General features: G+C 38.5%; 1 protein-coding gene across 1 annotated transcript in view; it reads left to right on the top strand.

The window, feature by feature from the left end:
* Positions 1-16,806, top strand: part of nrg1 (neuregulin 1) — a 36,789-nt gene extending 19,983 nt beyond the window's left edge. Inside the window, exons 4-7 of the mRNA XM_037691755.1 lie at positions 4,549-4,651; positions 7,183-7,348; positions 7,428-7,543; positions 16,151-16,806. Coding sequence (XP_037547683.1) covers positions 4,549-4,651; positions 7,183-7,348; positions 7,428-7,543; positions 16,151-16,757 — 992 coding nt within the window. The 3' untranslated portion in view covers positions 16,758-16,806. The remainder of the gene's footprint in view (positions 1-4,548; positions 4,652-7,182; positions 7,349-7,427; positions 7,544-16,150) is intronic.
* Positions 16,807-23,307: the final 6,501 nt, after the last annotated feature.

The raw sequence follows: 23,307 nt of genomic DNA, 5'->3' as shown, positions 1-23,307 counted from the left end.
CATATACAGACAAAACATTTTAATTAAAATGTTTTGTCTGTATATGCATTGATCCCCTTTGCTTTGAAGCTCCAACAATGACCAAGAAGTGAAAGATAAACTCTGTGAAATTGGGAGGCTCATCCATAGAGATGGGAGCATCGGTTCAAATGAACAAGCTTACCTGTTGAAGAGAGTTCTTTGAACAATCTCAGTTTGCAGGGAAAGAGTTTAAGTATATACAAACTGATGAGCTAATGGCTAGTTTAAGTGGGGTCAAGGCCAAAGTGGAATGCTGCCATCATAAAACAACTCCAGTCTCAAAGATGACACAGTAGTTTATCTAAACCCAATTTTATTACAGTTGATTTCATTTTATATGGTTATTTTGGTAGAAATATTTTACAACCACTATTTTGTTTTTAAATCACTGTATATCATGAAATTGACAACAATGTAAAGGTTTATAAAGCAACGTTTGCATTATTCCCCATGACATTTTTTAAACTAGTTGTTTTAAAAGTGCTGTAGTGTAAATGTGATTTATCAGTGCTGTCAAGATATGGTACGAAACAATATTTATGAACCAAGTTCCCATAAGTTAATTTGAAAGCTGTGTTTGTGTATGTTGTCCGTGCAAGTATCAAAATTTGCATCATAACTCACAAACAACAATAAACATTCAAATTATACCAAGGACATTAGATAGTAGCAGTTAGTTGTGCATGGTCATATTGATCATCAAAAGAAAAGATGCTAAGTTAGTTCCTGGTTCTGAACCAGGGCTTAAACACATTTGGTGACAAATCTTTCCGTTTTTTTATTCACTGGAAATAATTTAGGCCTTTGCAAAATAGTAGCTAGAATAGAGCATCTCCTTGTCATATATCCCACTATGACAACTTGAGCAATTGGTTTTGAATTGACCTCCAAAATGTTTTCCCACAGTCCAATTGAGTTTTGATGTAGGCTTTTAGTGTTCTAATAAAGCCATATAGTTTCAAATTTTCTTTTATGTGCAGGATACCTTAATGTTAAGGATACCTTGATGTGCAGAGGCAGGGTTTTACCCATCATTTGGAAGAAATGAGCCCTTTATGATTAGGATTGTTTGGTCTTGAGTCAAACATGTTGTGTGGTGCTATCCATTAGCACATAATTAATTTATATTACAGGGGGTTCATGAACAGTTAGTTTCCTTACCTTGTGATTTATGTCTGGACCTGGCAAAGTCCAACTCTTTCTACTTGGATGTCTGCCACAGAAATGTCTACAGGATCTGTTGTGGTCATCTCTTAGATTCTCTGGCTATGAGGCATTGATGTTATGTGATGCCACTTTCTCCCATAAGCTATTTCAGTTTTAGTTTACCATTGACAGCACACTTTAATTGGTTTAGTTGAGAACAGATTTTTTCCCCCAGCTTTTGTATGCCTACTGTTTCTTACTACTATTGATGTCAGAGATTTGCTTCTTTTTCGTCAGTCTCCAATTCCCCTTCATGGTTTGTTAGGCATATTTCCAAAATAAAATGTTATTTCTACATTGTACCTTTTATATCACTCTGTTAACGGAAAAACTTCTCTCTGAGTTGCATTGATCTTGGTCTTTAACCTATTATTCCGTAGCAGATATTGTTCCTTTCTCAGTTTGGTTCTTCAGAATCAAGTAGAGAAAATGTCTTTAACAAAAAGTGAAACAGCTTCAAGAATCAAACACTGTCTGCACCAGCAGATAAGATTTGCTCTAAGATATTCAAAGATCTAAAGGTTGTTCCCCCCACACAACTTTTTTTTATATTTAATTTTTTTTACAATTTTTGATTTTTAAAAACCGAGGTATAGCCATGTTCCAAAGGGGATCCCACTGATCTGCCTCCCAGGTAAAGTTTACTTCATAATGTTGGAAAGGGATACCCATACAGAGGCTCCAGCTAATGGTTGAACCTCAGATTCGAGGAGAGCATTGTGGCTTTTGTTTGAGTTGTGGAACAGATCAGTGATTGCAGATGCACCTTTGCAGTGTTGCAGAGGGTATCATGTAAGTTTGACTCCCCAGTCTACATTTATTTGTGAGTCTGGAGAAGGTTATGACTGTGTTCCCCAAGGCAAACTTGAGGGTGCTGGGTTTGATTTTAAAGGGTATTTGGTCCCTGTATACTCAAAGCAAACACTCTGTCTGCACTCCCTGTACTATGTTGAGCTTGTTCACAGTGTGAGTTTGACTCTGCCAGGGTTACCTCTTGTCCCTAATCATGTTTGAGGCGTTCATGTCAGGGAATGTTTGGTCAAATGTTATGAATGTTTTTATTATAATGACTGAGAACATTTTTCTCCTCTACCCTGAGAAAAAGGAGATTGGTTGTCTCTCAAAACACCCGAACCATCTCCTAAAACACAATGTTATCTCTGCCCATAAACCATATGTTTGTTCTGTGTGTAAGAAGATTGCAGCTGACTTCAAGGACACCCCCTGAACTATGTTGAACTCTGAGCTGAGAGGGATATGAAAGCAAGCAGATAACGCGGCTCGTGACTGTTTTCTGTGACTGGTTTTCATGCATACACATCTATGTATGTTTATTAATCTCATGTAACCTGTCCAGAAATCTGACCTTAAGTAAAATGCCAGATATAAATCTTCACCTTCCAAGAGAGTGGTTCTTTTGAGCAAACAACATCAGAGAATGAGACAATTTTTCTAACAGTTCATGAACAGAGTGTCAAGGGACAGCGAGGGTGTCAGGTTTGGTAACCTTGGGGTCAAATCTGCTTTTTTCTGATTGTGTGGTTTTGTTGATATCTTTAAATCATAACCTTCAGAATGCATGGGACAATTCACAGTCCAGTGGGATGAGAGGCAACTGCTCAAAATCTAAATTCATGGGTCTTGGCCATAAAAAAGTTAAATGTCCCCTTTGTGTTGAAGAGAGTTTTTGCCTCAAACCAAGTAGCAAATTTAAGTATATGGGTGTCTTATTCACAAAATGACAGTGGCAGGATAGAGCAAGAGATGGATCGATGGATGGAACCTGGTCTGCAGTAATAATGATGTTGCTTCTGTCTGTCATGGTAAAAGAGCTGAGCCGAGAAGCAAAGCTTTTTACTTACCATATTTTTCGCCCTATAAGTTGCAGGTTTTTTTTTTTTTTTGCATAATTTACATGCCCTGTGACTTATAGGCCAAGCGATATATTTATAGCTTTTTTCCCATATTTATAAACCAATTTTTGGCTGAGATATGACTGTTTTCATTCATTCTGACTGAAAAAAGAGAGCAGTACCACTTTTAGCCACTAGATGGCAGCAGAGTAGTAGACGCAGTATGGCATGTCATTGTATCATGTAATAGGTAAACGTGGCTATAACGATAAATTCAAAAATTTCAATACAAAAACAACTGAACTTTATTTATTATACTTTATAATTTACTTTTACTTGAACTTTTTTGAATTTACCATGTCCTGGATGACTGAAAATCTTCACCATTTATTAATGATACAATCGGTTTTCCAAAGTCCCCCCCATCTTCGTTCTGCTCGCTGCTTGGAACTGTCAAACCAGCTGCACAGCCCTGGTGAAATGCAGCTAATTTGACCATTGAAGTGCATTTATTAAATAAAAGTTCAACTGAGACACACCTTTGCTATAATTTCGAGCAAAACAAACAATTGTTTTAGGTGCTTTTCTTGTTCAATTTCGAAGAAACGGACAACATTCCTCCTTATTTTTTTCCGCCCTCTACGCGCTCCCTGAACACCGAAGCAGTGAATAAGTTAAAAAAAAATTGTTTAAGTGTTAATCTTGTTAAATTCTTGTTAAAGTCCTCCTGTGCATGCTCCCGTGGCCGCCATTTGGCAGCCCATCGATTTTTGGCACAACAGCAGCCCACATTTCCGGGTTGTAAGTGGTGACGTGTAACAAACGCGACGCGTCAGCTGTGACACATAATAGATGCGACGTATATGGCAAAGAGACATATTTATGGATTTTTCCACTTTTTTAGACATATTTGGACTGATTCGACTTATAGGGCGGAGCAATGTGTAGGGCGGAAAATACGGTACTAGTACAACATTGTTCCAACACTCATCTATGGTGTTTGCTGCATCCAAAGACCTGACTTAAGGTGGTTTGGGAGTCAAATTAGGATACTTCCCAGATGCCTTTCTCTGGAGGTTTGGAGCATGTTCTACAGGGAGGTCACTTTAAGGCAAACCCAAAACTTCCTGGAGGGATCACGTTTCCTCTTTGATTTGGGAGACACCTTGGAATCCCCCAGGAAAATCTGAGAAGTGTAGCTGGGAAGAAAATGGTCTTGGGTTTCCCTCTTGAACCTATTGCTTTTGCAACCCAACCAAAAAAAGAGAAATAAAATGTCTATCTCAACTGACTTGATTTTAGTAATATTATTCATCGAAATTGACTTTTAATACTACCGTAGTAAGCATTTTAGGTTTTTGTTGCTGTTAATCCATCCTCACAGTCCTTTTTCTTACTGTTTGGGTTTACATTATATGTGTATGTGTTGTAGACCTGATGATTTAAAGATTATTGTCCTCTTTTTCAGAAGCTGAGGAGTTGTATCAAAAACGTATTTTAACAATATCAGGAATCTGCATAGCACTCCTAGTCGTTGGGATCATGTGCGTGGTTGCCTACTGCAAAACAAAGTAAATAATCTCAAAATTTTATGTTTGTTTTATTCATTGAGATGCCAATTACTGCACCCAAATCCCCACATTTTTCCAATCAGCACATTCTGACTGACAGTGTTTAGTCTGAATCCCCTGGGATTTTATATAAAGGCAGAATGAAAGTCTATAACACTGATTTTAAAGCATCCCATATTTTCACAGTAATCCCTATAATATAGAAGAAATGCTGGAAAGCACATTAATCTCTTTTACTGAACCAAAATATGTACATTTCTTTTGAAGACTAAACTTAATCAAGTATGACTGTTAGCTTTAACATTTCAAATGGTTGTACAAAAGCAAAACAATAAATTATGGTTGTTGTATAAGCAGGGGGCAATGAGACATTTAAGCATTGATTGTCTTTGTAAACAAGACCAAAGCCTTTCCAGGTTTTTTGTTTTTAATGTAAATTTTGTTGGTAACTCAAAATTTATTTAGGAATAAAATGAGCTGAGTGAGGTGTGGGGATTTTGAGGAGCTAATTGAAAACTATATTTTAAGTTGGTCCCATTGTAAAAGTATTTACTAACACTATAAATAAATCATATTAACATTGCATGAATTTAAACATGTTCCTCTCTGAAGGACCAGTCAAAAGTTTAGGTAAACCTACTCATAAGATTTTCTCAGTTTTGATTGGCGTTTGTCAATTGTCAAATGTATTTATGAATTTACAAACTACACACTTTTAGATAATTTTTTTAATATAATTTATTGTTATTAGTAAGCTATAACCCTTTAAACTAAATTATATTACTATTAAAGTAACCAGAGACTGGTTTCACATATATTAAAATTCACTTGTAATATTTTGGCAGCTCCTTACATTTTACCTAACACTGCTGAAGAGCGTGCATGTTATTCCATCAGCTCTCATCACTCTCGTCTCTGAATACTTCAACTAAGTCTCTTTCTGCTACATATTTTGCTTTAAAACAGTTGAACTACCAGATAGAATAAATCACTAGATTTACTTTATACAAATGCCAGACATTTATACATCTGACCTGCATGACTTTTCTTGGGAAAATCATAAAGAGTTGATCGTAGGAAGTGAATTCAAATGACTGGGCTGTTATCTACACTCTTCATGGAAATGACCCCAATGCCATGACTGACTTTGTGACAGACTACATTAGTCTCTGACTGGAGAGGCCTATTCCTACCAGAAAAGTGAGGCACTTTCTCAATAATAAGTCCCAAATGACCAGTGACCTGAAATAAAAAACTGGCAAGTGGAAGTGGGTTACTATAGAGTTACTATGCAGAGAGAGATTTTTTTTAAAAAAGCATGAGAGAGACCAGAGAGAAATTTACTGTAAAAATCAGTAGAGCAAGACGGACATGCAGGCTGTGTTATCACAAACTTTGAGATAAAACAAGACCAGACTGGAAACCTGGACAGAGTTGGTGAGCTGCATGTTTGTCAAAAGCTTAAAATACAAAGGATGGAATTAGTCTCCAATGGCTCAAGCAACACAAAACGTCCCCACACTCTCCATGCCCCATCGTATTTCCTCTCTTACACCCTGTCAACAGACGTACACTCTTTACAACACTGACATCCATTTCTAAGCTCAGATTGGTGTTTTTAAATTTGAACAGCGTTGCCAGTCCTGCTTCAAATTCTTGACAACTGAGCTACCCAGGTGTATATGGACCCCACATCACGGACATGTTGCTACTACACTCTGTGATGATGCACTTGAGACTCCACCACAATGATAAATCACCTCAACCTCACAGAAGCCAGAAGAGAAGAGCCATGTCATCCACACTGTGGTTGATTTATGTATTTTAACGACTGTAGTGTCATCACCATCATGTGTAAAGAATGCCCTAAAGAAACCAACCAAACCGATGAAGAGGGCTGTCTCTGTGTGTGGAACTTTTCTGAACACTCTTGAGCTGATTCCACAAGAAAATGATGATGTACAAGTTGTTAAACATAAAAATAACATGGCTAAAGACAAATCACAGTGATCACAATCAGTAAAAGAGGAGCAGATCTTCTGTCAGAAGATTTTTCAGTTCCACTCCAACAAGGACCTGAACATTTAGAGGTCACCTTCACCCAATAACTTGTATACAGTAATGAGACGTGTTGATTACTGTTTTTTTCTTTTGTTTTTCCTTTTTTTTTTTTAAATTTAGTTATTTTTGTTTAAACTAATAGTTTTTCTCTATTTTTCTGTCTCATTTGTATTATTTCACATTAGTACACAGTAACAATTTTTGAGAGATTTAAATCACCAAAAATCAAAGCAGTTTTAAAATGTAGAAGATAGTTTACTGTACAATATTAAAATTTTCACCAAATAGGACTGAATTTATTAGCATACACATAGAATAAAAAAGTATATTTAAATTGACCAAAACAACAGTCATGAAAAACATATGACTAGGTTTACCTTTTGACTGGTTCTGAATTTTTACAAATTAATTTGATGATGTTGTGTGATCTTTGCTGCTTCACAGTTTCCTTTTTGTTTCTTTACAAACAGAAAGCAGAGGAAGAAACTTCGTGATCGCCTGAGGCAGAGCAGTAAGAACAAACGAAAGAACAATACCAGTTCTGGTAATAGTACTGGTACTGGCTCCAATCTGGAAGGTTCTGCTACAGGACAACAGAATTCTAATGTGCCTCTTCAAGATTTAAAGTTTGTCAATGTAAGCTGCTAATATCACATGAAAGTAGTCAAAACTTGAATTCTGTCGAGACATAACAACTTATTTACATATTTTTTAGCCATGTAATGGGTCAGCAATGCAGCAGACAGCTGAGGAGACAGAAACTACCTTCCCTACCAGTAAATATGTCTCTGCAAATCAGCCCACCACACTCACCAACATCTCCAGCCAAAGGTAGGAACAAACATGTCAAGCTGTGGTCACTTTAGCAACTTCTGTTTGCTTTAGTTTTTCCCACATTAATATACTGTACGTTCAAATATTATTAAGGGCAAGTTTGTTTGTTGTTTTAAGATTTTTTTTTTGCAGTTGCAAGTTCCTTGTTCGTTTGACTGTGTTGATATAATCACATATCTATGAAGTGATGCGCAGCACCAAAACTTTGAACTGTGACAATAAAATTCAAGTTTTGTTGCAGGAATTTATGGGGTACTGTTTGTAAACAAACAGTCAAAAATTAGCAGCAATATTTCCTCTTCCATCCACCTCAACGTGCCTCTCGTCCGTCTTAGCACCATAAGACACAGAGCCTTTTCTCACTCTGCTCCCCAACTCTGGAACACTCTTCCCCCAGACATCTGTAATATTGACTCCCTTCAGACCTTCAAATCACAACTCAAAACCCATCTGTTCAAGTTAGCCATCTCACTTTAATTTTTTTTGTTATTTTCTTCTTAGTTTCGTGTTTTTAAAGCCATTTTGTATTGTTTTATTTTGCGTTTTATTTTGTGTTTTTAATGTTGTGAAGTGTCCTTAGGTGTCTTGAAAGGCACTAACAAATAAAATGCATCGTTATTATTATTGCCTAGTTAGTAAACTAAATATTTAGGTGTAAATTAAATATTTAATTTCCAAGCAAAAATATTTATTTTCAAAACTTAACATTTAACGTCCAAACTAAATATTTATTATCCAAGCAAAATTTTAAATTTCTAAACTAAACATTTAATTTCCAAAATAAAATTTAATTTGCTAACTAAATATTTAACTCTGATCTAAATATTCAACTTGCAAGCTAAATATTTAGGAGCTTGGACCTAAATATTTAGCTTGCAAGTTAAATATTTAGATCAGAGTTAAATATTTAGTTAGCAAATTAAATGTTTAGTTTGGAAATTAAATATTTAGCTTGGACAAGAAATAGTTAGTTTGGAAATTAAATGTTTAGTTTTGAAAATAAATATTTAGCTTGGAAATTAAATATTTAATTATCACCTTAAAATTTAGTTTACTAACTAAATATTTAACTTTCAAGTTTAGTATTTAGTTTGTAAACTGAATATTAAGCTTATAAATTAAATATTTAGTTGGGAATTACGGCATATATAAATGTATGAATAACATGGTGAAAATATGACTTGGGAATTTTTTTTCCTTATTAAAGTTTAAAATATTGCTGTTAATTTTTGACTGTGTAACTTTACAAATCTCATCACAATATATGCATCAAAAATTTTTGTTTTGCATTTATATCTTTGTCATTTGTTCCTGAATATATTTTAAAAAGTCAGTATTCAAAAAAGTACATTTCTGGTGTGCTCCTAGAGTCATTATTTGGTTGATGGGTAATGCTGATGATCTCTGTGAAGTTGCAGGAGGACCCACATGCAGGACACAGAAGGCAGATGCCGAAAATTTTAAACTCGGGTAAAAAAATACACTGAATGAACTGAAGATACTTCAGAGGCAGAAACACTAAAAGACCCATTTATAGAGAATCTACAAGGATCAAACAAATACAGTCGGACTGGTGGCAAAAGAGATTAACTCGGGGCCATAACAAGCAAGTGATCAGATGTTCTGACAAAAGACCAAAGGAAAAACAGAACAAAGTGTACAAGTTCTAGAAAAACCTGATTCACAAATGATCAGGTGTAGATTTCCTCAAGTTTAATAACATAAAGCTTCATAGAGAATCAGAATACAGGAAGCAAAAACATTAGAAGTACAGAACTTTTAAAACTTCCCCTGCCCTGGTTCTGATCTGTTTCAGCCTTCCAGCCTAGATAAGGTTTCTTTTGTAGAAACATAACATGGGGGCCCCTCCCTCACCTTCGTGTTATTGGAACCGACCCACAGCAAGCACAGACACACAGAGGGAGCTGCCAGGGGTAAACATTTCTCAAGGATTCTTGGGGGGGGGGGGGGGGGGGGGGGGCGGTAGGCACGTCTGGCTAGTTGCTACTGTCACCTGATTCACAAGTGATACCAAAGCATTCACAATAATCTTAAAGTAATAAAAGGATTATAAAGGTTATTATTATCAGGAAATAATATTGAATGTATCAGAAAGCAGATCAATAAATAAAATATTTCTTTCATATACAAAATGTTCAAAGGGTGATGTCACATGAATGGGAGTTTTTAAGATGGAGAAGACAGAAACCCTTTCACGCTTCTATTTTCTGTACTTTCATAATCCTGTCCAGGGCAGTGGGAACCCTCACCTATTCCAGCAGTCAGTCAATTTAATATCACAAGTGAGTGTGCTTTTTTTAAGATTTGAGAGAGCACATGGAATGTGCCTGGCCTGTTCATTCAACTTTTATTTATACAGGTTAATCCCATTGAGCCTCGGGGACTCATTTGTAAGAGAGACCTGAATTTTAATAAAGTGATGACAACAGTAGACAATCATAAAAGAAGGCATATAAATAAAAAAATGCATGGAAGAAAATGATATAAAAAATGAAACAAAAACAACTACATTACAAAGCGATATAAAGTACTAAAAACAGGAGCATGTCTGCGTTGGTTTTTTCCATGAATTTAGCAGATGTTTGAAGCCACTTAGAGAGATCAAGGTTGAGAGCTTCAGTTCTTTTTGCAAGATATTCCAGGAAACAGGAGCAAAGTAGGAGAAGGCCGTTTTGCCTAGTTCAGTCCTCACTGAGGGAACACTGCATGTAATAATGTCCTGAGAGCGCACACTGTAGCTGTGCTCGTGTAGTGATATGTAGGAGGAGATATATGAGGTGGAGTGCACTATCTGGGTGGAGTTTGCATGTTCTCTCCATGCATGCATGGGTTTTCTCTGGGTACTCCAGTTTCCTCCCACAGACCAAAAACATGCATGTTAGGCTGATTGGTAACTCTAAATTGTCCCTAGGTGTGAGTGAAAGAGTGAATGGTTGTTTGTCTCATTTGTCTGTGGCCCTGTGATGGACTTGCAACCCATCCTGGGTGTACCCCGCCTCTCGAACAATGGTAGCTGGACATGGACACCAGTGACCCGAAAAGGAAGAAGTAGGTAAAGATAATGGATGGATGGATGGATGGATGGATGGATGGATGGATGGAAAAAATTAGTACATGGTTAGGGAAAACATAAACTCCATGCAGAATTGCAACAGCTTAGATTCAAACTGTGATCTTCTAGCTCCTGGGTGACAGCATTAATCAGCATTGTTTTCCTAAAAGTAATGGTTTTTCCCTGACCACTCTTCCATCCACCCCAGCTCAATGCAGTGTAAGGCTTACAGAAGGGGAACTACTTTCATGTCTTCCAGCTTCATCAGGGTTATTTTGGGGTCTTGGCTGATTCTCTGATTTATGGACTTCTTGTCCTGTATGGGTTTTGGTGGACCTTTCCTTGGCTGGTTTGCTGTGATGGCATATTTTTTATGGGATGCTCGGAGTTTGGAATATGTTTTTTAAACAACCTACCCGTGTGTCTGTTTTTTTTCCACATCTTTATGTCTAATTTGTTTGAAAAGTTCCTTGGTCTTCATGCTTTTCTGTTGCTCATTGATAGAGCTTACTTAAGAGTTTTTAATTCTGGGAGGATGGTGTTATATTTGTGCCTTTTGTGATTTTTTCAGTCATCTAAGCATTCTTTTCAAGGTTTGTTGTTATTGTTGTCCTTTGGGTTTAGTTGTGTTGTCGTAGTTAGGTCCTATTTTGTTTCCCAGAGTTTCTTTTGCCATATTCCATTTACTGTAAACCTTCTCACCCTCACCTGTCCCCAATCAGTCTCAACCCAGGTGTTTCCACTTACCTTCTCACCCAGCTTGCTATTTAAACCATCCCTTGTCACCACCTCACCGTCGGCTCGTTGCTCTGCAAACCTGTCAGACATCTTGGTCCTCCTCGTGCCTCCTTTTGTTTTCCCCTGCGTTATTTTGTAAGTTGTTGCTGCCACTTTTGTTTTTGCTTATTTGATTAATCCACCTCTGTTTTACGTCGTGCTCCCCATGTCTCCCTGCACTTGGGTCTAACCACACCAAACCGTAATAGATGGGGTGGGGGAGGAGGGATGAATACTTTTGCACTCCATTCGGCTCTGAATATATGACAAGGTCAAAGAAGCCTGATTGAATAGGTCACCTTCTGTGTAGACATTTCTGCTTTCAAAATACTCTTGACAGCATCAAAACCAGGGAAAAACGGTCTGATTTGAACCCTATTTATTTTGGTACAAAGGCTTGTTTGAAACCGCTCTCCATGTAAATACCACCTTCCCTGTCTCTACAGCTGGAGTGAGGACTGGAGCAACAGTCTTCTGTCTGACACTGAGTCTTTCTCTGTGATGTCACTGGCGGAGAATAGCCAACGTGCCACACAGGGCATCCGGGGTCGTCTGAATGCCACAGGTGGCACCAGTGACTTAGGTGCTTATTCAGGGAAGTGCCGAGACACACCAAACTCCAACAAGGGTTGCCTTAAAGGTCAAGGTAATTGACAAGTTAATTTGAAATGTGTGTATTAAAGAGACAGCCACAAAGAACAAAAAGCTGCCAAGACTTTTCCAGGTCCTATATCCTTCAGATACATACAAGTTTAAACTAGCAACAAACAAGCACATCGAGTATTGTGCATTTTTGTATTTTTAGCTGTTTACCAAACTATATTCAAGTTACACTTGTGTAATTGTGAATTTTTAAAGTCCAATCCTCCAGCTTTAATTTTAGGGGTTTTCACAGTGAAATTGGAATAGGTTAAGAAATAGCTTTTCTTTATCTAGTTTTGTTTGGTTTGGTTTTTGAGGGAATTGCTGTTGGTTGATTTAGACATTTCTGCAAAATTCCTATATTAATTTTCCTTAAACCTAAAAGTCAGCGTGGATTTCAGATAAGACATTTACCTCTGGAAGTTGTTGCTGTAAATGTTCAGAGGTCAAATCAGCCCTCAGTGTAATGAAACAATGCAAACTCATCCAAATGAAGGTATGTAGGCGCTGACGTACAAATTGTAAAAAAAAATGGGCTTAACAGTTATGAAAATAAAAAGGTTTTTTTTTAATCTGACAGAATGAGTTGTTCTGTTAAGCAGCTTTTCCATTGATGAGTGAGACTCCACTCGGCTCTCGTCTTATTGGTTCTTCTCAGGTGGAGGTGATTTGCCACTGTGACTTGTTTTCTCGCTCTGTGGATGGGATCATCAATGCAAACTGGGCGGTATCATGACAGGTCATTGTGTTAAAGCCATTCCACCTGTTGCGGTTCTTAATCACCCTATAATCGGACTTCACTTTCTTTAGCTTATCCCAGCACTGCTTATAAGTTAGGGTGTAGACATGCTGCACCATCTTCTCTGATATTTCTCTATAAAGGTGCTCATTTTTTGTGGTGTTGTCTGTCAACACGATGAGGAAGTGGTGGTTCAGATGTAGTTTGCAATTTTGCTGGACGGGTCACCCAATGATGTAGCACCGCTGGCCATTCAACGGCTGCAGCCTGCTTACATCTAAATCAACACCTCGGATCAGTGATTGGTCAACGCAGCTTCAACTGGAAGGAGCCGAAGACGTGTGATGCAGACTCAGTGACATTCGTCAGAGCGGTTAGTGGTTTAGCGTTAGCTTCTGCTATGTTTTTTACCTGTTCAGTGGTTTAGCTTTAGCAAAGCTAACTTTTTGGTTAGTTGTGCCCAGCACTGGGATTCTAATTAGATGTCCTAAACAGATTATTTATTCATCTATCCATCCGTTCATCCATTAGCTTTACCCGCTTCTTCCTTCTTGGGTCATGGGGGTTACTGGTGCCCATGTCCAGCAATACCTGTGCGAGAGGCAGTGGACACCCTGGACAGATCTCCAGGCCATCACAGAGACACATAGAGACAAACGAGACAATGAACCATTCACTCTCTCACTCACTCCTAGGGACAATTTAGAATTACCAGTCAGCCAAACATGCATGTTTTTCATCTGTGGGAGGAACTCAGAGCACCCAGAGAAAACCCACATGCATGAAGAGAACATGCAAACTTCACTCAGAAAGGTCCCCGGCCGGGATTTGAACTGGCGACTTTCTTGCTGAGAGGCAACAAATCTTCCATCTGAGCCACTGTGCCACCTATAGAGTGTTTATTTCACATTCATGTCTTACTTAAGTCTAAAGCTTGACTATACTAGAAATCACGTGATTTTTTGCATGATTTAAGACTAAAACATTTTAAGAAAAAGTCTCATACCTACTTCATCTCAGATCCTGATTCACTGAGACTTGTATAAAATTTGTGTCCACTAAAGAAGAACAAACTAATGATTGCTCATTTATCTAATTCACAAAGCCTTAGTGAAGTCGAATAAGCACCTCTTGCTGCACTGACTGGAACAGTTTGCCAATATTTTATATAAACTTCTATCAAGACAAAAAGCATGTTATTCTAAAAGACGAGCGCTATTAGGTGCTAACAGTTAATCATTTACTCCTGAGACCTGTGGCCTTTTCAACATAGGAGAAGAAACAGAGAAGAAAGAACAACCTGTGGCATCATTGCCTTCACTGACAAATACATTGTCACAAAGCTGTGTGAAACTGTTATTGTTGCGTGAGAGTCAAAAGACAAAACCTTATGTATAATCTTAGAAAACTAAAATAGATAGTTCTTCATATCCATTAGTTAATTAATTTTTTTTATTTGCACTTGCAAACAAATGTAGAAGTCTATGTAAATAATTTCAGTAATTAATAAAAGAAAAAAAACTTTTGTCTTTCACCTGCCTGCCTTCTACCTGGGGAAGTGGTGGTGCAGAAGTTAGAGAAGGTGGGCCTGTGATTGGGAGGTCACCAGTTCGACAACATCAAAATGTGGGTGGGAAAGGTGAAGCACCCACACCTGACTCCACCATCATTGATCTGGGCCCTTGAGCAAGGCCCTCAACCCTCATCATCTGCTCCCCTGGGTGCCCTAGATGGCAGCTTTCTATTCCACACAGAGGGCTGTGGTAGGTCAGTGGTCTGTGGTTGCGTCGGGAAGAGTATCTGGCGTAAAAACTATTACCAAGTCTTCAAGCGAGTTAGTTCGCTGTGGCGAACCCTGAAGAAGGGAGCAGCCAAAAGAAAAAAGAAAAATTGCCTGCCTCCTACCTGTGAAACCTGCCTTTGGGTCCTTTTTGAACAACAAAGTGTAACATAAGTGTGTTTAACTATTGACATCATGATGACTTGTGGGGAAATGTTTTTCTTACCTAAGATATCTTGAAAATGTGCTTGATAAATGGGAATCATTCAAAGACAGAGATTTAGACCCAGAATTCTGGAATCACACTTTTCTGCATTGGTGGGCACTGTGGTTCTGAATATGGTTGCATTTTGTGTTAAATGGAAACTCAAAACTTCTTTAAATATTGTAATGTTTATCAGATAAGATCATTAGAACCCTGTTGTTATACCTTGTTGCAGAGCAAGGAGGGAAATTGGAAATACTCTCTGTCTGTCTGTCCTTCAGTCCATCTTGTGAGCTTGATAACTTGAAAAATAAGTAAGGCACTGACTTTCATTTTGGTATGTGGCTTTGGTATGTGTAGGTGTAAGGAAGGTTCCTATCAAAAATTGGGTTGCTACTTCAAAATCCAAGATGGCCATCATCACACCCCCACCCACACATACACATACTCAGTGCAACTCCTACTCACTTGAATATCTTGCACCAAAAAGCCATTAAGGTTCACTTGTATTCCCTGTTCAATTCCAGTCCAGAAAAACACTCATCTTGAAAACTAGAAACATTCTCAAACCTCTTGGCCACAGGACACATGGACACGTTGCTTGTCATTTTGGCTCCTGCAGTGAAAACTCTACTTCTTACTTATTGAATGAAAAACAAACAAACAAAAATAGTTGTTATATGTATTATGCTCCTAACAACCTTCTATGTCTCTACAAGGTGATATGGGGTTCTGTTGACTGGCAGAGCACCACTTCACAGTTCTTATGAACTTTTTTAAGTAGTTCAATTTTTTGTTTATTTTCTCTGTGAGGTATTGTGGCTGTTCGTAGACCTTATAACTGCAATTTGGATATATTTTATTACTTGTGCTTCAGAGTATTGTTTTCTATGGATGTCACCCTCATGAAATGCCAACTTTTGGAAATAGTGACGTCATAACTTAATCTAAAACCTCATATGCGTCTTTTTCTTGTGTTTAGAATTCATTCCTAATATGCCACTTTAATGCCCCATGTCTTGTTTTCTGTTTTGGTTGTGTTATTGTGGCAGGGTTACAGCACCACATACAGGTCAGGCATAGTTACTACAGTGCATTTATGTGGGTGAAGAAGACGTTTCTACAGTCACGTTAACCAGGATATTTTTAGAAATGGTAAATAAAAAGATGATTCTGGAATACTAGGTTTTTGTGTGGCCAACAAAGTTTAACAGATCTTATAACTCTGTGATTCATAACTATTTGGTCCAAATACACTTTAGCTGTACAGTATAGTACAAAGTAAGTTGTTTTTGTGTCTAACTTTGCAGTGTGGACTCTTCAAACCTAACTGTGTTCACATTTTCAGCACTGTAGTCAGTGTTTCTGTTTTCATTGTGTTTCCGTAGATATGCATCTGCCATAACTCAGCTGTCACCTGAGTCAAAGACGGTTCTCACGACTCCAGGCTCTCCTCCATCAGAGATGTCAGCCCCCATGTCCAGCCTGGCCATCTCTGTTCCCTCAGTGGCGTTAAGCCCCTCGGTTGAGGAGGAGCAACCCTTGCTGCTGTCAAAAAAGAGCCAGCCACACATGTCCTCAAAGCTAGATGAACAGAAGAGGAGCTTCTCTCACTACAACCACGGCCATGTGGCTCACAGCTTACCACCTAGCCCAGCGCTTATTACAAAGAATGTTAACTACGGAGTCACAGGTGACCATGACACTACAGCTGCCAGTCATAGTTTCTCAGATTTAACAAAGAAACTGACTGAACAAACCAACAATACCAGTGACTACATCTCCAAAAGAGCCGCATGCCATGTGCAGCATTACATGGAGTCCAGTTGTGACAGCATGCTGTTTAGTGAAGCAGAGGACCCTCGGGGAGGAGACACAGCCTTCCTTAATGCAGACAGTACTACAGCCCTTTGGGACATGGAGAGCAGCAGGACTTATTCAGCATCACCAAATGATGACTTGCAAGTAAAATGCCTCAATCCAGTTGCTGTGTAGAGTCTAAAAATTAGCATAGGATATTTTACGTTTAGGGAACTAATAAGCACTAATAAAATGTTACTTTTGGCAAATTAGTTGCTGCATAAAGGCGTTTAAAGTAAAAGTAACAAATAAAACTTATTTTAGCGATGTAGTGAAACAAGAGTTTTATAAAGAAAAAAGATGTACAAATGGGTTTCTGTGTTGCAGGTAAAGTGCCATACACTAGCAAAGGTTCCCAGAATATTTCAGAAAAGAAAAATATCAGTGGTGCCTTTTCTGTTTTGTATGCTTCAGAGGGAAATACCATTGCATACTGGGCTATCACTGTCCTAATTTTTTTATAGATTGAAGACGCATGCTGTCCTTACATGTTTGATAGAATGATGAGAATGTTATGATTTCATTTTCAGCCATTTTATCCATTTTATTTTCCACTACTGTATGTACTGTCTCACAGAAGCTGTTTTTAAAGCTGCATCACAAAATTTAACGCCTGGATTGATCCTCACTGTTACATTAAAATCATGACTCATTAACTGCATTTGATTAGAGGTAGAGAAAATATAAGAAATCATTATTTTCATTGGTTGCTGTACTACACTATAGCTGAACTGTTTGTCCAAGTATCCTGTCACTCAATAAATATCTTTACTGTGAGATAAATACGCAATCACTAAACTCTGCTTCTTAACTGTTAACTAATGCCGTAATCTGTACACTCAATATGAACATGTAGTTTTTTTTCTCTATACTGGGTCAGAACATCCACTTTCAGAGGTACAGCACTGCTGTACACGTGCACTTCTTAAAACCGTTGTCACATATGTACTGCAAGGCCGATTGTTTTTCCAGATGTACGCCAAAAGAGATGGACATGATGACACTGCAAATGTCTGCAACATATGCTTTTGATTTTCTGTGATGTGTGCTTGACCAGCTGTCTAGTGAAACCTGAGAAACAGCAAGTGTGCCAACACATGACTACATCAGCAAAAACTGGACACGAGCAAGTGTACCTGCTGATCTGAACAGCTTTTCAGTTGTTTATCCGCTGACCTGAATGTTGCCTACATCAAAAATCTCTGGTGTTCATGTTTGAAAATCTTTTAAAGAGTGCTAAAAAAAGAAAAATGAGGCTAAATGCTACTGTCACACTGTTGCGTATTTTGCCAAGTATGCTGACATATTTGATCTTTTTTTTTCCTGTAGGTCAAAAAGTAAGAAAAGAAAATAATTTAAGTGTGTTGTAAAAGTCAAGTTGACAGCGTCCAACAGAGTAAGGATGAGGTATCTTATGTTTCCACCCTGTAACCACACTGTTTTTGTTGTGGCTTTTTTTTCCTAGATGTGACATTTCAGCAGTATATCTGTGGCATTCACCAGCATCTTCTCGTCACTATTCTTCCATGAGCCTGTAGAACCATCCAAATTTCTGTCTTCTGGATCTAGCCATGGCCTCCCCCATTACCTTCTGGGTTTTCATTTCTATTTTTTGTTAGTGTTATGGCAGTTATTTGTCCTGTGTTCTCACCTTCAACTAAGTCCAAGCCATTCCCACAACTTGCACGTCAATTTCTTTCAGGCCCATTTTTATGGAATGAATGACAAGTAATGGTAGGGCAGCCGACTTGGGACCAGACACCCCACCATTCCTGCATGTCGTGGTGTCCCTGAGCAAGACACCTAATCCTTAACTGCTCCCTGGGCGCTTCCATAGCTGCCCAGTGCTCCACCTGCGTGTAGCTCAAGTGTGATGGGTTAAATGGAGAGAATTAATTTTGTCATTGTATGAAAACATCAATAATGACAACACATAACACTTAAATAATAAATGTAAACAAATAAAACAAACAACAAAGACGCCATATTAATGTTGTTTGTACTGTTATAATGCTGCACATACTCCAACAGCACATTTTATACAAGAAACAATCACATGACATTGTAAGCAACATATTTACGATGTACATATGACAAGAAAATAAAGAAATACACCTCAAATGCACAGATCTAATGAGAGAAGTGACAACAACTACTACACAAGTTCACCATAATACCACGACTGAACAGTGTTAGCATAATGTAGCATGAGATTATGTAAAGTTATTGTTAGTTTGCTGCAACATTATTTTGATTATTATCGCTTACATGAGTATATGTGACATTTCATAGAAGCTATGTTTATGCTATAAAACTTTTGACCAATGAATCTGAGGCAACGTGTTATTAGAGAAATCTATATATGTTGTCAGTTACATAAAGAGGCAATGTGACGTTATTTTTCTTACAACCATGAGTCTCAATACGTCATAGAACAGCAAGGCAAATATGCACAAGTGTGACAAGAGTATTTTATTCTGGCTTCATGTTTGTAGCATGGGTCAAGCTTAATGCGGGATACTAAAGAAAAAAAGTTTTTTTTAGACTTTTTTGATTTTTATTTATTTATTTGGGAGTATACATTTTTTTTCCAAACTGTACAAACTAAGTTACACTGGTGCCTCTACAGCGATACTACTAATGTGAAGACTAGCATATAGCCCAATATGCCTTTACTGAAGACATCTTCATTGTACAAACATGCATTCTGATGACAACAATCGTGTTTAACTGCTTTAAGTCATTAAGCTTAGACTTTTCCCAATCTCAACTTCTCACAAATTCCCAGGACTGCTTGCACCAGTTTTCAGATGTTCTCATTTGTGTTCATTTGTGCAGTGTCATGTATGTGTGATTTAAAAGAAGAATAAAATCAGTCTTAAAACAGAACATTTGTTTTCTAATCTAAGATAGTTCATGAATGTGTGAAAGTCTCACATATTATTACAATGAAAAAAAAATCTGCAAAAATAAAACTCAACACTTCCTGGACTTGATCAGCCAAAGGTGTGTTGATTTTATTTATTTATTTATTTATTTATAGTAAAATATATGTAGAATAGATAACCAACTTGTCTATGTTTTGATTAATGAGATAAATATAATCTACTTTATATTTAAACTTTAAATGTAAAAGTTTCTTGCATTCTTTTTAGCAAAGAAAAAGGTTTAACAATAACTTAAAGTCAACTGTTTTCTTGTAGATTCAGGTAAAGAAGAAGTTTTGGGTCTCTCGTTAGCTTTATTCATAATATTTGTACATTTTAAATATATAATAGGAATATTTTTGTGCCTATACATTTACACCATAAGTATTGATTAAAACTATGTAATGTTCTTTAAGTGCATTAAGGGCATTAAGTGCATCACATACTATAAAAGCAAGGGTGCACAATGTCCAAGAGACCCATCCAGTGGCGTCTGGTTAATGAGGGCGCTAGGGTGCTGCCCTGCCACTCAAACTACTCACAAATTGCCTTGAAGACAGAAAAAAAAAAAGAAATAAAAATTAAATAACAAAATAAAAATATTTTGAAATATATTTATGTTTTTTAGTTGTGTACGATAGATATTTTATACTTAATTATGAGTAAAGTTGTTTCTTTCAAAAATGTTGTCTCTGATTGATGACGTATTTCCACCCTGGGGGTGCATGAATCTTTGCTCATAGACTCTTGTTAAAAGTTGTACATGTGCACATGTGCAGTTAGTTCTTATTCATTGCAAGAGATAGGAAGATTCTGGGCGCAACTCTCCTGCGCCCATAATACGGGCGCACGGTCGCATGGTACGGATCATGTTTCCGGTTTCGGAACAGATTTTTTTTTTTTTGGTCCCGGAACAGATCGTGCAGTGACACTCACAACCAGGCTAGCTGCTACAGCTAGGCTTTAAACCATTGAAGCCCTTTATCTAATGCCTATGTTGCTATTTCTGACATAGCCTCTCAACTTTTAGATGTCTCTGGTTGTGAAAAAACCTTCAGCTGATTGTGTATTCTGAAAGTGGGAACTGGTGAGTTTGTTTGTTTGTTTGTTTGTTTGTTTGTTTGTTTGTTTGTTTGTGGAGATAAAATGCTAGCGCTAGCTTCCAGGTTATTGTATTGGGCTCTGTGCTAAATCAATGCTATTGCTACATTTGTTTGAATGTGTTTATAGGAAAAATAATTATCAAACAATAATACTTTTCTATACTAAATGTCACTGATGGTATTACTATAGGACAAATGTGTCAAACTCAAGGCCCAGGGGCCAAATGCAGCCCTTGTTGACATCTTTTCTGGCCTGCCAAGATAATATTTTAAATGTAAAATACTTTTATCGCTTGAATTTTTTCAGTAATCTTTGATTATTATGTCCAAAGTGCAACAGAGAACATCAAATGAGACCAATCAAACTCTTGTTGAGGAACCTGCAACCAAGAAAAGATGGTGGGTATCTAAGTTGAGCTAATGTAGATTCTGAAACAGGCCCTTAGTTTGAAAAAGGTTTTAATTTTGGCCCCCTTTTGTACGAGTTTGACACCCATGCTATAGGGTGACCAGACGTCCCCGATTTTCAGGAACAGTCCCTGTTTTGGATGATCTGTCCCCGGCTAAAGCTGCCCCCGAAAATGTCCCTGATTTGAGCATTTAATTAATGAGAAAAAAATTGTTGCTTGTAGACTGTAGCCGGGTGCGCAGTTGCGCGCAACAACCGCTGTTACTGTAGCAGCTGGTTGCGCTGGCGCTGCAGCTCTCAAGAAGTGCAGCGCGAGTTTGTCAACATTGACGGGGAGCTCTCCTGTGATGGTATGTATGAACAGATTTATTTTGTTTGAACTGGGCTGATCCTTGCCGTGATAAAAGTTTTGTTTGCAGTAGGAAATGTTTCAGTGTTGTCAGCTGTGTCCAGGTAAAAAAATAATATGGGGCTGAGATGTGTTTAGTTTTACTAAAAATGAGGACCAAAATCAAGCTTTATTAACAAACAAATCAACAAAAGGCAAGAAGAGAGCACAGGGAGCAACTGCAGCTCAAGTGAGAGGGAGGGAGAAATCACAACAGGGTGATGAACTGTCTTCAAGGCTCAGTTAAGCTGGTTTTATCTGGGACATAAACTCGCTGCTGGTGTATGACCGACAACAGCTTCTGGATCTTCATTTTTCTGCCACCGATGTCGTTTATTTGGACCAATATGAGTGTACTGTACCTCTGGACCCCACCCCCCCCACCCCCCACCCCACCCCTCTTCCCCCCACTGCTGGCAGACGTGTCAGTTTACCTCCGCTACACTCCTCACCTGCCTGCCCGGAGATATCGCTCCAGACGCCGGGGAAAAGGTGCTGGGCGGCTGGTAAAGCTTAAAGCCCTGCGCGCTGCATCTTCCTCTCCAGCTGGTGGTCATGGTTTCCATCGCCAGCTTCCCGCGTGCCCGGACCAGGTAAACAACGGGAGTTGTTGGCCTGTGAGCTGCACGGGCCGACCCGGAGGAGCTGTTATTGAAAACCTGCGGCCACTGGTGCGCGCGAACTTCACCGCTGCTTGCTCCACTTTGTACAGTATCCGGATGTGTTTGGTCAATGCAAGATCTGTTACCAACAAAACTTTTATCCTCAGGGACTACTTTCAAGAGCATGAGTTGGACTTTTTCTGCATCACAGAGACTTAGATGTCTCTGGGTGAGTCCAGCGCCTTGACGGAATTATTGGCACTGAACTGTCTGTATTTTAACGCACCGCGGCCATCAGGTCGGCGTGGTGGTGGATTATTAACAATATTCAAACCAACTTTTGACTGTAAACAACTGCCCATCTCAGTTTCCCGCGCCAGCTTTGAGTTGAGCGTCTTTTGAACTCGGCCATTTGCCTCCGACGTTATGCGCACTCGTCTACCGCCCACCTCAGTCTAAAGATTTCATAAATGAGTTTTCTGATTTCTTGGCTGAAATCACACCAAAATATGATCATGTTTTCATTATTGGGGACCTTAGTTTGCACGTGTGCTGTCAGGAGAAGCCCTTGGTTAAGGACTTTTTAGATTTATTGGACTCATTTAATCTAACTCAGCATGTAAATGGTCCCACCCAAGAGCGCGGACATACACTGGACCTTGTTTTAACACGTGATATGACTGTTAGTAATCTTGAAATTGGTGAAAATGTTTTTTCAGACCACATGCCAGTCCAGTTTGTGTTCACCCTCCCCCATCTAACTCCTAAGCCGTGCATTCCTGCACATAGTAGCCGGGCCATTAACCACTTCACTGCCGCACGTTTCACAGATGTTTATAATTCTGAAATGACAATTCAGCCCCCGGTGTTTCTCACCACCATTGAGGAGCTGACATCCCAGTTCAACTCTGTCTGCTTAATGACTCTGGATCATGTTGCGCCTGTTAAAACCAAAAAAAATAATCAAAATTCAGAGCAGAGCCTTGGCTGAGTGATGTCACCAAGGCCGTTAGGCAGCAGTGCAGGAGGGTGGAGCGCAAGTGGAAGAAAGACAGGCTGCAGGTCTCTTTTCAAATACTTAAAGAGAGTTGGCACCGTTATCAGAAAGCAGTGAAAGCTGCTAAATCCAAATACTTTTCTGATATCATTACCTCACAACCCACGTGTCCTTTTCTCTACCCTAAACTCTGTTCTCCACGTCACTGAACCATCACCTCTGGAAGCCTCGACTGAGCTGTGCGAGAACTTCCTACATT

This window comes from Nematolebias whitei, chromosome 18, assembly GCF_014905685.2.
Source record: "Nematolebias whitei isolate Nwh7 chromosome 18, NemWhi1, whole genome shotgun sequence".
Classification (NCBI taxonomy): Eukaryota; Metazoa; Chordata; class Actinopteri; order Cyprinodontiformes; family Rivulidae; genus Nematolebias; species Nematolebias whitei.
This window is presented reverse-complemented; position numbering and strand designations above follow the sequence as displayed.